General features: G+C 47.2%; 1 protein-coding gene across 7 annotated transcripts in view; it reads right to left on the bottom strand.

Moving 5' to 3' along the window:
- Window positions 1-17823, bottom strand: part of HNF1B (HNF1 homeobox B) — a 50753-nt gene that overhangs the window by 6871 nt on the left and 26059 nt on the right. For 2 of the 7 annotated variants that reach the window (XM_004479994.5, XM_004479996.5), the window contains exons 5-8: window positions 13128-13288; window positions 8277-8409; window positions 4114-4308; window positions 1336-1454 (exon numbers count right to left, since the gene is read on the bottom strand). In XM_004479994.5, coding sequence (XP_004480051.1) covers window positions 1336-1454; window positions 4114-4308; window positions 8277-8409; window positions 13128-13288 — 608 coding nt within the window. Of the gene's footprint in view, window positions 1-1335; window positions 1455-4113; window positions 4309-8276; window positions 8413-13127; window positions 13289-17823 lie in introns of all 7 variants that reach the window. The other 5 variants (XM_004479995.5, XM_004479993.5, XM_071210520.1 and 2 more) reach the window with 3 other exon arrangements.

Raw genomic sequence — 17823 nt, 5'->3', positions numbered from 1 at the left:
TGTACTTTCATCTTCCCTTGGGTGAGAGAAGAGTGTCAAGGCAGGTCCCACACATCTCTCCCTCTACCCCCAACTCCAGAGCCCACTGCCCAGTCTATGTGTATGTTTTACTATCTAAGATGTGTCAGGTCCTCAATTTGTGCAACCTCACTGAATCCTCAGAACAAGGAGATGTTATGACTTTCATTTCACAGATGAAGGAAAGGAGGCTCAGGGAGGCCCAGGTCACCCAGCCAGTGACTGAACCAGAAATAGAACCCACCTGCTCCACTACAACACAGGACCGGAGGCAGATGGAGGCAAAGGGAAGAACAGAGAACCCCGAGCCTGCAAGAGGACCTGCTCTGACGCTCATGGCAGTGATGAAGTGTGATTTGGAGGGCCCAGCTAGAAGAAAGGCCAAACCCTGCCAAGAGCCTACAACATGAAGTTCAGGGCTGTCGCCTATTTATCTAGCAATCAATAAAGGCCAAACAGTTCCCACACTGCACAGACCCCAGCTACTAAAAGGTCCTATTGTGTTATTCTGGAATTGTCATTAGTGCTCAGATACTTTGTCCTGTTTTCTAACTCTCGGTGTCTCACTGTAGTCCAGTACCCAAGTCGTAGCAGTGGTGAACCTCACCGTTGGTCATCTTTGACACCCCACTGCCTCTTTGTGGAGGTGAGAATTAGTCATCAACTGAAACAGTGATTAAGCCTCTGGGTTCCCCACTGCAGTGAACCAGGAAGTTGATCAGAAGTTTCTTAATGAAAACACCAAGTGAATGCAGCCCCCTGGAAAGGCCAGGCTGTCTCCTGGGGAGTTCCCATAGGTTGGCAGAATTGGATCATTCTCTGGAGCTCACAATGTTTTGGGTCCAGCCTGGGTCATCGAATGGGGTAATCAACTTTAGGACCCTTGACTCACTTTCTCCATTGACTAAGTTGGGTCAATTTGTGGAAAATATTCAGGGATTCCTCGTACAAAGCATGAAAGTCAACAAGGAGGGTCTGACTTCCTGAGCCCTCCTGGCAAATACCTTTTCCAAGGACCATCGACCAATCAATGAGGGAAATAATTGCAATGTCTAAAGGCTCTGCATAACTCAGTCAAACTTTGAATCCTATCAAAGTTCAATAATCCACATTTAGTGTCATGTTGGGGAAGAATGGAGAGCAATAAGCCCCTTTAGGCTCATCTTGTTTGACATGGGACCTCAGGGATTCCTTTAGCAAGTAACAGGAAGCCTCAGAGGGATCACAGTATGACCAAGTGTACACTTGCCATACCCTATGCACATCAGTAGCCTTCATCATAGCCCCCTTTGCCAACTCCCATCCTGCTGGCATTACCTGTTTGCTGGAAGACATGTTGGTGAGTGTACTGATGCTGCTGGTATCTGTTACCACCATCGCAGATGGAAACCGGGAGGTATGGGAATACTGGGGGGGTTCCTGCTTGTGTGTGTACACTGGAGAGACAGAGCGAAGACAAAATCAAGGTGAAGATCACACAGGCGCATGCACAACTCTAGACCCTTCATCCCAAGCCATAGCTTCTGTCTCCCTGGCACAGTAAAGGTAATGGGGCTGGGGGGGCAGTGGTAGTGGGTACGTTTGGCAAGGCTGTATGATATGGTGAAAGGAATGGGCTCCTTAATCAAGTTATTTAACCTCAGTTTCCTAACCTGTAAAATGGGAATGAGATCTGTTGTAAGATTAGAAGAGTCCACATATAAAGTCCTTTGCACCAAATAAATAAACAGCCTTGCCAGTGCCTAGTATGTAGTGGTACTTGGGAACATTCCTTTTCCTCTGCCTTTGAATAAAATGTTAGATACCTGGGCATCAAACAAGGGATCCCTTAGGCAAATGTGGCCCATCTGAAATTTTAAGCCAAAAAGGTTCTAAGTAGCTAGCAAACATGAAGCAGCTAGCCAACACATGCCTACCAATTTTGCCCCGACTCAAATACGAGGTCTCATGCTAGCAGTTACAGAACAATTGGTAAGTATAAAGAGATATAGATATAATTAATTGTATAATTTCCGGGCTGTTCCAGTTTGCACTAAAATGACATGATAGTCTTATGACATCACAGAAATGTGAAGGATGATAGACAAAAGGAACCTAGATTCAATAAGACCTTCAGAAGCATGAGACTCAATTTTTAGTTTTTCCAGTACATATCCAGCAAATCTGGAACCTTTCAGTTATTCATAAAATCCACATAAATTCCAGATCATATGACCACCTAATGACCGCATGTGGCTGCTGGGCCATGAGGGAGGTGAAGGTCACTGCCTGCGCCTCACCTAGCCCTTCCTGTGCAGGGAGGCTATTTATTTCTGGGCCCAGGGCCCCTTAGGCTATCTCCTCACGGCCACCCAGGCCCGCTGGGCCTCAGCGGTCTGCAAGCGGCTGATGACCACTTTTTGACTGTCCCACCCAGGCCTAACCACCAAGGAAGCCTGCCCAGGAGAGGGGATGGGGGCATAGCTAGGCTCTGGGAGGAAGTGGGGCACATGTGGTTGTAGACTCTGCTACAGGCTGTGGCAGATTTTTAGAAGCCACGAAAATGTGATTGGAATGTGAGATGGTGCTCAGAAACCAGCTCCACAGGCCTGGTGGGACTGAGCCCAAAGACAGACAAGGGCTGAATTGGCTTTTCTTCCTCAGATCCATAGCTCTGCCCAAGGTAGCCAGGGAGAAACTCAAACTCCTTCCCTATCCCTGCCTTACAAGTTCCTTAATAATCATTTGCTTTTCCATAACCTTTCATGCTTATAAAGCACAATTCACACCTATTTTTATTTCATCTTCATATGACCCTGTATGTATATTATTTCCATTTTATGGATGAAGAGATTTTGTTTTTAATATTTATTTATTTATTTTATTTCTCTCCCCTTCCCCCCGCCCCGCCCCAGTTTTCTGTTCTCTGTGTCTATTTGCTGCATGTTTTTCTTTGTCCACTTCTGTTGTTATCAGCGGCACAGGAATCTGTGTCTCTTTTTGTTGCGTCATCTTGTTGTGTCAGCTCTCTGTGTGTGCGGCACCATTCCTGGGCAGGCTACACTTTCTTTTGCACTGGGCAGCTCTACTTATGGGGCGCATTCCTTGCGCATGGGGCTCCCCTATGCGGGAGCCACCCCTGTGTAGCACAGCACTCCTTGCGCGCATCAGCACTGCGCGTGGGCCAGCTCCACATGGTCAAGGAGGCCCGGGGTTTGAACTGCAGACCTCCCATGTGGTAGATGGACGCCCTAACCACTGGGCCAAGTCGGCTTCCCTGGATGAAGAGATTGAGGCTCTGAGTGGCTAAGTAACTTGCCAATGGCTATATTACCGTTAAGTGTCAGAGCCAGGATACAATACAGATCTGCCTGACTTCAAGACCAGCATTGCATTTCACAGAACTTTCTGGTATTTCTCTGGGGATGGGCCTAAAGCAGAGGAGGCATCCTTTCCATGATGCTTCCCCAAACGTGGAGATCAGATCTGGCTGGAGGACCCGGGGCCTGGGGCTCAGGATGGGGGGACAAAGATACAGAGACTGGGGATGGACAGGGAATAGGAGGGTTGACAGGTAGACCTAAAAGGCAGGGATAGAAATTGGATGTGGGTAACAGCCTCTGGGACTGGAGGCAGGAACTCTAATCCTCCTGGCCTCGAAGGCGCGTGGGTGGTTTTCAGCCTATGCTCATGGGTTCTTGAGTAAAGATGTTTGGGTTGTGTTCGTTAGGCAATAGCTGCTTGGAATTTTGGACTGAAAGAGATTCTTAGGCCGAGTTGAGGCTCACTGGGGACAGTGCTGTGGCTGATTGGTGATACCTCCATGGGTGCCTGAATGGGACGAACGTGGCACATGTTCTGCACGCACGCTAGCCTGCTGTCTACTGCCAGCTCCCCTTTACATGGGCACTGTCTTCTTCAAACCTTCCCCTTGGGAATCTGGCAGGTAGAGAGGGGGCTAGAAAAGGCACAGCCACACATGTGAGTTATGCTTGAGAAACAGTCTTGGCTGGTAATAGGGAAAAGTGACCGAAGGCAGTTCAGAGCCGGCGGGGAGAAGTCGGACGTGCAGTGCCCTTGGCGCTCCCCTCCCCGCCCAGCCAGCCCGGGCCTTACTGTGGGAGTTCTGCAGCTGAGTCACGGCGGCCATGAAGGGCTGCTGGGCCATGTGGCTGCCCGGGCTCTGCTGCATGAGGGGCTGCTGGTGCGGGCTGTGCAGCTGCTGGGAGAACTGGACGGGCTGCAGGGCAGCCAGGCTGCTGGCCACACTGTTGATGACGGGGACGCTCTGTGCCTGGGAGGTGTTGAGGCCTGTGGCAGCAAGAGAGAAAGATCAGAAATGGCTTCAGGGATGAGGAGAGGCAAAAGGATGGGAACTGTCATAGATGGAGCCTGCTGCTTTGGGCCAGGCACTGGGCTGGGTCTGTTCTGTCAGGAAGTGCATGGGAAGCAACTTTTTAGACCCATTTTACAGACAAGGAAACTAAGGCTTGAAATGAAATGACTTGTCTGAAATCCCAGAGTGATCCCAAAGTCATCCTGTGACCTACCAAACTTTGCCCCCTTGAGGTTACCAGGGCCCTGGGAAAGCTGCCTCTACTTGCCCACTCTATTTCTAAGTCAATGGGAGAGATTTGTCCTAAACTCTCAGGCAGCTAAAGGTGTCCCTTCCAAGATGAGGATTATTGCCCAGATCTGTCTGTCCAGCAGAAGGCAGGGGTGTGTAGGGACCCACACTGTGATCAAAACAACAACAACTACAACCTCCAAAGTCCATTTAGCAGACTGTGCAAAGACCCTGAGGCCAGGTGCTCACTCTCTTGACCGTAGCAGAGATGGAGAGAAGCACTAGAATGCAACCAGCCTCTCTCCTGATGAAATGGGCATACTCTGATCTAGTAGCACAGAGGATGTAGCATCAGAAGGACCAGGCATTAGAAAGAGAGAGTAGTGAGCTCCAGATTGGCCCTGGTCAGTATAGTGGGTACTGCCACCTTTCTGTTCTGGGCCTCTGTCAGGGCCCAAGTGGCTCTGCACTGTCTGCATCCCGAGGCCTCATCAGAACCAGGCCAGCACTTCAAGAACTGGGTCCCCTGGTCCCCATCCTCTCTCTGCTCCCTGGGTGGGACTTTGGGGAAGACAGGTGAGGCAGGGTGGGAGTGGGATCGGGAAGAGTAGGAGGGAGGACAATCCAACCTCTTTCCTGGAGCCAATGCTCCCTTGATTTAGCTTTCTGGGAGGTGGAGGGACAGTAAGGGGTGGAAAGGAAATAAAGGTCTATTTTAGATAAATGTGGAAGGAGAGCCTTCACTGAAGAGGAGAGTGTTGCATAAGCAGATTCGTGGGAAGTCCCCTAGGGAGATAGCCCAAAACCCTCAACAATTGCCTACTCAGAGCTTTAGCTGATAGGGTTATCAGAAACCTAAAAGCTGAGACCCCTGAGCAAAAGTGAAGAGGGAGAATAATCCCCCTTCTGGTTCTCCTGGGCGGGGGCGGGACTAGACCCTCTGATCATCCTCAGAAAGTGCTATCTCCAACTCCACAGGGTACTCAGCTTCTCCCCAAGCCAGTGCCTCACCTGATATGCTGATACTGTTTCCCTTTCCTTCCTCCTTTTTATGATCTCAGGCCCCCAGGAAGAACCCTGGATTTTCCATTTTCCCAGGAGCCCATTGCTACTGCTCCTTTTGAGAAATCTCTACCCGGAAAAGCAAATTATCCTCATCCAGAGTGGATGACATTTGAGGGCACAGTTCGGAAACCTGCCTATGTGTCAACAGGATCACGTAGGGGAGCTCTTTAAGAACTATACATTCCTGGGCCCCACTCAAGGCCTCATGAGCCGGAACCTTTAGAAGTGACGTCCTGGAATCTTATTTTCAACACATTGTGATCCTGATTTGTCTCGGATCCAGGTTTGAAAACTACTGTTGTCATCCTAGCACCCACAGTGTGTGACTCTTTGTCTTTTTAATCTATTTGCCGGGTGCTGGTTCCTGCTTAATGGGCAGGCCATGAAGGAGCACGTCCTTTGTCCAGCAGGTGAGTGGAGAACGGCGAATTGGCTCTGCCAAGTAATTTGCTATCACATTTGCAACGGGCCTCTGCAGTCTCGAGGCCACAGGTACCTGACAGAACATGAGCTGGCTAAATGAGGATGCCTGCAACCAGATTTTCATCCCTCCACTCCAAAGGGTGGGACCCTGTGTCTCGGCAAAGTCTTGTGATCCTCACTCTTCTTCATGCTCTCTTCACCCCAACTACATACACACACACACTAAGGTCAATGTATACTCTGACGTTGCCCATCTATAGTAGGATCCTTGAGAGATGGTAAAGATGCTGGTGAAGGAAATTAGAGGAAAAAAATGGAAAAAGATGGAATAGCCCAGGGGAAATTTTAGTTCAGATAGTGCCTGAAAACATAAATAATTATGTATGTCGACTAAGGCTTCAGGTAGGAGGAAAGAAGATAAGTGAGACAATTTATCTATCATTTTGGTTGTAGAAATAAGGAAGTAGGATATTTTATTCCTGGCCCTTTTTATTCAATCTTCTACAAGACAAGCAAGCTGGTTTCAGGTATCCTATCTCCTTCTCACTCCAAACCTTGGTATTAGCATAATTTGAAATCATATGAAACCCTGGTCTCATACTCCAAGAAAGTCCAGTGGAAAGGCAGTAAATCTAAAATAACTTTTCATTTTGTAAGTCTGCTAATGCCTTCTCCACTCCCATTTTCCCTCTGCAAAAGTAAATGCAGAGCATGTGTCAGTTTCTGAGCAGCCGAGGATAGAGAGCCACACAGACCCATTCAATCAATGTGTATTGAGTGCCTCCTATGGGCCAACCCCTGTTTTATCCTCAAAGGGCACATAAGCCACCTTCGGCAGAAGTGATCAGAGTTCCTACCCTGGCTAGATCTGATTTTGGGAGATGGGAGGGAAGGAAAGGGGAAAGAAAGAAAAAGGAAGAAACAAAACAAAGAGGCTGTCAACATGGGCACAAGGGAGACCAAGGGGACAGCAGGGCATTTCAAGGTTGAAAGAAATGGCCAGTGTGCTCATTGGATCTCTCCTGAGACTCCTCAGGAATACTTCCAAGGATCACAGCAATCATTTCAAGAAACAGTGATCTGGGAAGCGGACTTGGCCCAATGGATAGAACGTCCGCCTACCACATGGGAGGTCCGCGGTTCAAACCCTGGGCCTCCTTGACCTGTGTAGAGCTGGCCCATGTGCAGTGCTGATGCATGCAAGGAGTGCTGTGCCATGCAGGGGTGTCCCCCACGTAGGGGAGCCCCACACGCAAGGAGTGAGCCCCATAAGGAGAGCTGCCCAGGAATGGCGCAGCACACACGGAGAGCTGACACAGTAAGATGACGCAACAAAAAGAAACACAGATTCCAGGTGCTGCTGATAAAGATAGAAGCGGTCACAGAAGAACACACAGTGAATGGACATAGACAACAGACAACTGGGGTAGGGAAGGGGAGATAAATAAATAAAAATAAATCTTAAAAAAAAAAGAAACAATGATCTGTCATTATGAAGCTGAAAATATGCTGAATACTCATCAACACTATAACTCTCTGAGAGGCATCCGCAACCCTTCCCATGCCCTGAGACAGCTCATCTGTGACAGAGCACAGGCTTACTGTGGAATTGGAGCCTTCTGGAGCTGGAAGGGCCTGATCCATCTACCTGTCTCCTTAAAGCTCTCAAGGCTCAGAGATGCTACAGTGGATTGATCTCAAGGTTCCTTCTCAATTGGTCTCCCTTAGGACCATGCAAACTTCTCCATTCAGAAGGAAGCCCATCATGTCTAGCTGCCTCTTCAGGAACACAAAGAATCATCAGCACAACCTCCTGGAAACGCTGTCACATACTTCGGGATAGGAATGAACACTAGTCAGAAGTCTAAGCTTCAATATCATACATACACAGGCTTGATCGGTTTGCAAGCATGTGTGTTGACAGTAATTTGATTACCTCAACTACCCATTTTACAGATGAAGAAGTTGAATCCAAAATAATTTGATCAAGGACACAAAGCTGGTAAGCTGTGACTAGGCTTCAAATCCATTCCAGAGTTTTCTCTTGCTTTAGGCCAAACGATTCAAATATTTTAGGAGAGATAAGAAACTAAAGAAATAAAATCAAATCTACAAATTGCATTTGAGTTTGAAGTTCTACAGTCCTTTTTTTTTTTTTAAATCACATTGACTCACTTCCTGTTCCTCTCTGCCCTCAAGTTTTCTGATCGAGAACAGAACTTACTTTGTGCAATGGCCATGACTCCAGACAGGGGGGTCATGATGAGGTTTTGAGATTGCTGGGGATTGTGGTGGGACAGGCTGTGGATATTCGTCAAGGTGCTGACAGGGGGCAAACCTCCTCCTGAGACTGATATCTGCTGGAGAGAAAACACAGGAGCAGCATGAGCAGATTGGAACTGCAAAGAGCAGTTCCCCAAATGACAAGACAATTTTTTGGCATAGCTACTCAGAGAGCATTTATTGACGCATTCATTTATTCACTCAGTAACAATTATTAAGTACCTACTGTGGGGACAGGGACTATTCTAGGTGCTAAGGAAATAGCAGTAAGTAAAACAGACAATAGACCCTGCCCTCGTGGTGCTTAGATTTGTTGACTGTCATTAAGTTACTAGCCTGCTTCAGAAGTCCTTCTACCATGTGTATTATATGACTCTCACTTGTTTACTTTGGATGTATCCTCTGCCTACTATATTACTGGTAGTAAAGACATGTGATTGCTAAAAATAATAATTGAAGAGATGCTCTGAGATGTGCCAGTGAGAGCAGGTTAGGGACCAGGCAGAAGCACAGGGAAGTGTTTACCAAGTATGACTCTACTAAGCACACTGCGTACATTATCTCACAAACATCACTACCGTCCTAGGAGGCAGACACCACTATCACCCCTATTCCTCCAGTGAGAAAACCAAGGCTCAGTGTAGATATGTCTCTTGCCTAAGAGACTAGTAAACGGTAGAGTTGGTATTCAAACCCAGGTCTATCAGACTCCACAACCCAAGTGCTTACCTGTTATAAGAGGACACCCCTGACCTGCAAGTACTATAGGGGTTAAGGGAGATCCCATAAATCCAGCCGTTTTTGGGTTTCCCTTTTTCCAAATCTTGTCACTATACATTAAAACAAAATTTGTTTTGTCAAGGAGCTGATGGTACAATAAGGCCCCAACCCCTGGGCCCCCAGTTACCCTGTTCTAGTTCACTGTTCTATTTTAAAGAGATTTTAAAAGAAAATTACCTCGTAAGGGGCCACTTCATTGAATTATTTATTCCTAATCGTGTCTTTTCCTCATTGATTCTCTTTATTTTTCTAAGTGTAATTGCATCACAAGCATGTAATGTTAATAGGCCTCTTCCTTGCTAGTCTAGTTCATCTACATGTCCTAGTACATTGGTTGGAACTTTCTGAATAGTATTAAACAATAACAGCAGTCCCTGACGTCCTTGTTTTGATTCTTGATGTTAACAGCAAAACTTTCAATGTTTCCCCATTAATTATAAGGGAGCTATCAGGTTTGGTTTTTTTTTTAATAATAAAGAAGTATTTTACTATTTATGTTTTTCAACTGATTTTAAAAATTTTAATGAAGAAAGGACTGTCCCCCCTCATTCTGAACTGACCCAGACACTCGTGATGGCATCCGGGGCCCCTAGAGGCGCTTTAGGGTTAGGGCATGTTAGCTGTCCCAGGCACTCGGCATGCACCCAGCACACCATTCACACAAGCTAAGACCCTATCTCCTGCCCTGCCCTTCTGGTTAGCCCCATAGCTTCCAAGGTTAATTTGAAAAAGAAAGAAAGAAAAAAAATAGGCTTGTTTGTATTTTTTAAATCAAGAAATGAGTTAGGGGTCACATGACCAAGAAGGAATTCTGACCACATCAAACAAGAGAGAACCAGCCGGACTGCTGGACTTGTTTTTCAAAATGTCAGAGTCATTAGGAAAGAAAAAAAAAAATCAGTAACCTGCCCTGGGATTGAATCCTTTGGGTAATATGGTCCTGTGGAAAAAGTTAAAGAAGTGACAATAATCTCTCTGCCAATTTTGGCTTTGGTTTTGATGGTGACCCTATGAACAATGATAAAAACAATATCTATGTGTACAGTGTTAGGGTTTATAAAGTGCTTTCACTGATTTAGCCTTAATAGATAATGACACAAGCAGGGCAGGAAATATCATTGCCCCTATGTTACAGATTTAAAAAATCGATCCTCAGAAAAGTTGAGAAACCAGCTCTATGTCCCTGGACCAGTAAGGAAAGAAGCCAAATTCAAACCCAGGTCTGCCATGGTTTAAATCCTATACATTTACTATGTTTGGGAGCCAAGTACCCATGGTCTAGTTACTTCCCACTCTAAAATGCAACCATATTTTCTGTTTGCCTCTAGGACTAATAGAAGCCAGGGGGTTGCCAAGGATATTGGTGATGATCCTTACATACTAATAATTGAGAGAGCTTTAAGGCTATAAAAGCTGTCATTTATAGTCCCTTCACTATTCTGCAGGCTCTACATACCTACAACCCATGAGGTTGACATTATCCCTATTTTGCAGACCCAGAAACTGAAGTTCAGAGAAGGTAAGAAATGTGCCCAAGGGGGAGAGATGGGATTAAAAGCAGGATATCTGCCTCCAAGGCCTGGGCTTTTCACCTTTAGGCTATATGTATTAGATACTGCAGAAGGATCTAGTATGTGCTTCTTTTTATTAAATTTTATTACACATCCACACACACACAGACTGCAACCCTAAACCTGACCTGCTTTTTGTCAGTGCATGCCATTTGGGCATGGGGGTGGGGGACAGACAGTGCAACAGAGAGTTCAAATGGATCACCGTTATTTCCAAAACCAATCTCTGGGCGAAGAGTTGAAAGGCATGTCCTACTAAAAGTCAGCACACAGAGGCTGTCATTCCTTTTACAGGGCTTACCCAAATAACAGAGCTACACTCGGTCCTCATCCCAACCCTATGACATAGGCATTAGCATTCCCATTTGACAGATGAGGAAACTGAGGGTCAGTGATTTGTCCATTCTACTGTTGATAAATGACAGAGCCAAGACTTGAACAAAGAACTAAACAGTGCCCTTGCCTTGGTGGTGCCCCCGAATTCCTTTTAAAATATACTTCACTCTTGCCTTGGTGGACCAAGATCTGCAATGGACCTCTTAGAGTTGAACAGAGAACTGACATTTGAATTTGGGCATCCAGGGATGGCCACACAGCATAGGAGCCACGGTGTTAGAGATGAGTGAAAAGGTGGTCCCCACAATCAAGCCTCCAGGAGTTTGCTAATGGGGTGCCCTCTGCCTTGGTCAGTCATCCAGCTAGTAAACATACATCTAGGGCACTGACAGCAGAGCAGGAAGAAAGGAACACATCTGTGGGCTGTGTCGTGTTTGGGGCAGTCCCTGCCTGCGTGAGGCAGCTTGCATCCTAGAAGATGACAGGGGAGCTCAAAGAGAAACCCCAAGGACTGTCAAGCACTAAGAGCTGAGACAGGAAAGATTTTAGCAGCTGAGAAGGCAAGGCTTCCTCCACAAGGCCCCATTCTCCAGGGAAGCCTGGCTAACGCTTAGCCTTAACGGGGCTGGATCTCAGAGTGACTCTTGATAGCAAACCATTCTTTCTAAAGAAAAATCTCTCCTAGGGGATGAGGGAGGGCAAAGGGCCTGTAAAATGCTTCCCACAGAGTGTCCTTTCACTTTGGTTTGCGGAGACCACCTCCACAAGAGCTGTTCAGGTCCTCTGAAACCAGGGCTGGAAGGGCCAGCTCTCCCCTCAGAAACTACACTTTGTTTTTCCTCCAGGCTGCCAGGGACTCGGTCACCTGTGACTCGCCATTCCCGTGTTGCCCACACAGCACACACATCAAGTCTAAGATGGCATCTGTTCCCGCCGCCTCCCCCCTGCGCCCCCACCTGCCTGTTGGGGTCAGACGTCGAGGGAACGTGGGTGGCTCCATCTTCAGCGTGGAGGCCAGGAACCTGAGGCTCCACCCTCCCCAAAACACAGAGCCTGACCCAAAGAAGGAAGTTTTCCATTCCCTACCCTTCTTTGTGCCGTAATGCACCTGTTCTCTCCTAAACCATTCTCCTCTGCGCTTGGGTTGCCGGAGGAGGATTAGGACCTTGAAATTTCAAAATTCAAACAGTCCGTTTTTCAACAGGTCTGCTAAACTCACACCTGGCTGTGGGGGTGTGGTTACAGATATAGAAAACTTGTTTAGAGAGAATAAATTGACATTAACATATAACATCAGCAATACTGCCATTTTCAAATATTTACTATGCCAAACACTGTGCTGAGTAGTTCACATTTATTCCTTCAATGACCCAATTGTTATTACCCTCATTTTATAGACAAGGAAGAGAGACCTGGAGTAGTTCAGTAACATGTCCAAGGCTACACAGCTATTAAGTGCTGGGGCTGGGATCTGAACCCACCTTGTTGTTACGTCAAAGCCGATGTTTCTCACTCACTCATAAGCACTGCCCCGCCCCACCTACCATTTTGTTCTGTGACCTTCACTGACATGGCATCCAGTGTCCTTCAAAATCCCAGTTCAGGAAGCCTCTCCCCGCCTCCTGCCACCCACTAAATCCTGACTTTTTAATGACTCTCCTCGCCAGCACCAAGGAGGTGGTGAAGAGGAAGAGGGGCTTGTTGCAAAGTGGGAAGCTCTCTGGGTTAAAAAAAAAAACCAAACCTGCTTTGGAGGCCTTGGGGTGGGGGTGGGGGGTGACGGGCACATTTTATCAACACAAATGTCATTGGCAGCCCCAAAACAAACAGTGTCCCACCTGGTTTGCTCCTTTATGAGGCATTCAATCAATAAACTGAGAGCAGGGCTCTGTCAGATTTATTGGCTGGGTTCAAACCGAACACCTCTCTTCCCCGCCAAAGGCTGGGTCACCAGCTCTACCTCTCCATTCCAACTCTGGACAGCCCCCATTTTTCCCTGTGGGGCTACAATGGTTCATTGTTTGAGGCAGGCCTTGTGAGAAGTTGTATTTATTTTGCCTCTTATCTTATCAGCTCCAGAGCTACAATGGCCCAGGTGTACTCACCATTTTACCATCAGGTGAGAGGAGATTGTGGCCCGGGTCCAGGCTGGCTGGGGAGACTTGCTGTAAAACCGACTGGCTGGTCACCATGGCACTGTTGCCATGGTGACTGATTGTTGAGGCAGAAGTGACCTCATTGTTTCCCTGCTGGCTGTAGCGCACTCCTGCAAAACAATGCAAACCCAATTGGGAACATTAGTGACACCAGAGCCCTGGAACACTGACTTGGTTCCCCTTGTTTTCAAGGGTGGATAACAGCAAAACAAAATTGCCTTATCCTCCCCCTACCCGCCCACAGGAAATATTGACCATCTTCCTTTAGGGAAAAGGTGGCAGGGCTGCATGGCCTCGATTCTGAGTCAGGAATGTAAGCTCCAAGCAGGCAGGGCATTTGCTTGTTTTGTTTTGTTCATCGCGGCACTTGGTAGCCACTCCATTAATATCTGTTTGAATGAACAAATGAATGAATGCTTGTCGTTGCTTTCGCATGGTTCTTTTAGGGTGTAGGGGCTGAGATTGGCCTTCTCTTCCTGGCTGGGGTATTTCTTTTAATCTTCAAAATGCCTTTTAGAAAAATTTCTCTGGCATCTGTTGGCTCTGTGAGGTGCAAAGTATGAGTAGACCCATTTTACAAAGAAGGAACTCGCCAGTGACCCTTGTAAAAGCCATAGCAAAACGTATCTTTTGGCAGAGCCCAAGAAGCTGGGGGACATGAGCAGAGCAAAAAAGGATGGAGCTCCAGCTGGGAGTCTTTGGCTCTGGAACTCACATTCCTTGCTGGGGTCCCATTTGGCTGACTTCCAGGGCACAGGGAAAGGTGCGTCTGCCAGGAGGTGGTGCAGGCAGCACGCACAGGCGGGGTATGGATGCTTAGTACACCACTGCAGTTTGGTCTGCAAGGGAGGGGAGAACCACAGTCTGTTTACAACCTCACTGCTCTGACCCTCCCACTTGTTCAGGACCAAAACTGAGGTCTGCTCTCAAAAAAAGGGAAAATGATGGAAGTTGAAGAAGGCCAAAGAACACAGGTCAAGTTGTTTACAGAAGCAAAGTCTTGCTTGATGTGCCCATGAAACAGCCAAGGGCAAGGCTGGGGGAGAAATCTCACCCTGACATCAAAGTTTAGAAAGACAATGTTCCCATTTCTTGCTTTGGCTTTGACAACAGAGTTCGGGGGACCCCACTCCTACCTGCAAAGAGAGAGATCAAATGCTCTGTGTGGGGTCACTTGGAGAAGTGGACCAATTATTTGGATGCCCTTCTCCTTTTGCCCAATTTCCCAAGACGAACTGTAACTGTGCCCTCCCCTGCCTCCTGCCCCCTGGGAACCCCACCTTCCAGAGAAGGCCACAATAAACCCCCGCCTACTGCCCCGCCAGGGGCCAGTCAAGCTGCCACAGCCAGCAGCCTCCAATTTTCTAAGATGAAGCTTGTCAAAAAGAGAGACCCAAGCCAGTTTTCCTTGGATCCTGTAAGGCTATTACCTAAGGTTGACATGACCTAGAGATTAAGAGGGCTGGGGAAAAAACAAACAAACCCCAAAGCAGGGTTCTAATCTTCAAGAACAACTTGTTTGACTATGAAGTGGTCTGATGCTTGCTCTGTGAGCTTTTTTCTATTGGTTATTTTCCCATCCTGTGATTCAAGGGGTTGCTAGTGGAGGGGATGTTGACAGTAGGATAGCCCTGGAATTTGGTGGTTATTGGTTTGGGGCACTGCATTTTTTGGGAGCGACAGAAGCCATGAAGTTGAAAGAAAGCAGGGCATCCATGTCTCCAAACCAACACCCCTACCCAGTCCTGTATCTGTCTTCAGCCACTTGGTCTCCTATTTGCTGCCCTCTACTCCAGCCCGTTGGATTAAATTTGCTTCTCTTCTTCACTGACGTTCACCACCAGGTTCCCACAGGCTGCTTCCAACAGCTACAAGTGTTGTTACAAAAAAGAGAGTTGAATCTTCTGAGCTCAGAGGGTGGAACTAGGTCCACTGAAAAGAGGAAGGCAGATTTTTGAATCAATGAAAGGGAAAATTTTCCAATAAGAAGGGGGCAGTGGGAAGACTGTGGGCTCTGGAGCTAGACAAATTCAAGTTCAAATCCCAACTTTGCACTGACTGTGTGATCTGGGTAAAACTACTTCCCCTCTCTATGCCTCCATTTTTTCTTGTAAAATGAAAACAGTACTTCTCTTATAGGGCTATTTTTGGCCCCAAGCATGATGCCAAATAAATGGCAACTATGGGTGAGAATGCTAGAGGGAGGAAGCTGGGTTATGGATGGATCCCAAGACATTTGCCCAAAGATTATAGAATTCTAGACAACGTAGGATGGATTCTAAGTAATGGAAATCCCTTCCTGAAGAGAACAGTTCCCAAAGAACCCTACGCTGGCAGAATCACTGCTGCTTTGAACTGGCAGCAACTTTGGAGAGAGTCCTGGCCTCTGCCCTCTTTTTGAGGAACTGGACTTCACTCTGTTTTTCTTCTGCCTTTCTCTGTCTCCCTGACCAGCTATTTACCTCCCCAAGCTGCTCTGCTCCTGAGAGAGTGGTGATAACGCTGGGAGTCAGGTGTGTTTTCACCTCCCATCCTGTCCCCATCATCGATTCCGTCTCAAGTCAAACAGTCTCTGGAGTTAGCCTATTTAATTTGGCTGACGGGAGAGGGCCAGCCCTCTGACGATCAAATATGGGTCACGGGGAGGCTTCTCCCCTACCACAGGCTACGTAATTATTTATTTAAAAATAATTAACCAAGGATATCCGCAGGAAACAAAAGCCTTCTTTACAAGGGAGCCCGGCAGGAGAAAGTCAAGAACCATTTGTTAGAATCCAGGTGGCATAGCCTGCGGCTGTGGTTTTCAAACTTTTTTCCCCTCCTCCAGCAGAACTTTCAGTATATAAGAAATATAATGGAATATAATGGCAGAGCTGCTCCATTTAAAGCCAGATGGGCCTAGACCTCGGAACATTCCTTTAAAAATGTCTGGCGAAGGGATGAAGTGCTGGCTGGGAATTAGAGGATCCCTGTTTTGATCTCAGCTCTGCCATTGATTTCTAGGGCCATCTCCAGCTTCCTCACTTCTACAAACAAGAGGACTGCTGGTTGCGGGGAGAGAGAGCTGCTGTCACTGTAGGGTGTGGCAGAAGCTAGGCAAAGAGGTTGCGCATCAGCTCCAGGTCACCTGCAGCTTTTCTCACCATTGCTTCTCTGACCAAGAATCTGGCAAACATGCTGGGCTCAGAGCTGCTGCAATCAGCTAGCCCTCTTAAAAGAGGATGGGGTGGGGGGAGTAATGAAAAGGCATCTGCTGACAGCAGGCCCGAAATAGGTGTTCTCATTAGAGGAAGGGGAGGCCAAGTCCTTGTGTATTTCACAAACTTAGAAGAGTGCTTGAATGAGAATGAAAGTGGAGTGCACTCTGGAGCCAAGTGGCCTGGGTGGAAATCCTGCCTCCATCTGCAATAGCTATGTGACCTTGGGAAAGTTACTTAACCTCCCTGAGCTTCAGTTTTCTTACTGTGAACAACAGCCACCCCTTAGGTTGTTGTAAAGACTGAATGGATGTGAAAGCACCCAGCCCTAGCTTGGGACTTCACAGTTGCTCCAGACACATCAGTTCCTCCCACTTTGGGACTGTCTTGGTCTGGAAGACATTATTAGGAAGGTTGAATTCACAATTCTTTAATGAGCACCTACCACATGCCGGACACTGTGTTAAGGATCCTGTGTTCAGAAGTAGTAGCATGGCATCTTCCTTGACCATTGCAAGCACTGAAAATGATTATATGGCTAAGGCTCTGGTTTAATAGTGACTGGCCAAAAGTGCCAGGTTAACATCCACAGAAGGGAGAAAGGACAATGCCAGAAGGTGGGCGGCTGCCCATCTTTATTGACTTCCTGGCTTGGGCCACTAATTCTCCAAGTCCCCATTACTGGTCCTATGAACACAGCAAGTAAACATTTCCAGAAGTAAATGTCTAGATACACCCCTGAGCCCTGGTGAGAAGGTCATCTACACTCACCTGTTCTCAGGTCTCAGCAAATGGACTTTGGGTTATTTCTGAATTCTTGACAGTATATGGGATAGAGATAAATCATTTGGTTTCCATCCAGTAAGACTGGTCCAGAAATGTCAAAGCATGGAAGAAATGAGTTACTCATGGTTTTAAGAAGTCCACATCTCCAGGGCATCCTATGCCGATGCCTGCGATTTCTTGCTAAAACTAAATTTCATCATGTCACTGCCCTGCATGGAAATCTCCGATGGCTCCCCACTATGTTCTAGAAGAGACTCACTCCCTTAGACTGGTAGAATTGGGCCTTTATGACTCTGTTCTACCTTATTTGCACCATTTCCCACTATAGCCCACCCAACGCACCTGCCAGTCCTCAAACAGGCCTCCCATCCTTGCCTCTTTGCCTTTGCTTCCGCTATTCCCTCTGCTTGGAAAGCTCTTCCCCACCTTCACCATTTTATATCTTTTCAGGGAGCTAAATGTCACCTCCTCTGTGAAGCTTCCCTTGATGGAACTGGCAGTTAGGTGCTCCATCCTTCATACTTTACACTCTGTTTAGACTCTGTGACGGCAAGAGCCCCCTGTACTATGATGCCCTGATGATGTGCTTACTACTCTCTCTTCCTCTCAATGGAAGAGATGGCTTTTTATTCACTACTGAGTCTTCAGAGACTGGCAGAGTG

This window comes from Dasypus novemcinctus, chromosome 21 (genome assembly GCF_030445035.2).
Source record: "Dasypus novemcinctus isolate mDasNov1 chromosome 21, mDasNov1.1.hap2, whole genome shotgun sequence".
In the NCBI taxonomy this organism is placed as follows: domain Eukaryota; kingdom Metazoa; phylum Chordata; class Mammalia; order Cingulata; family Dasypodidae; genus Dasypus; species Dasypus novemcinctus.
This window is presented reverse-complemented; position numbering and strand designations above follow the sequence as displayed.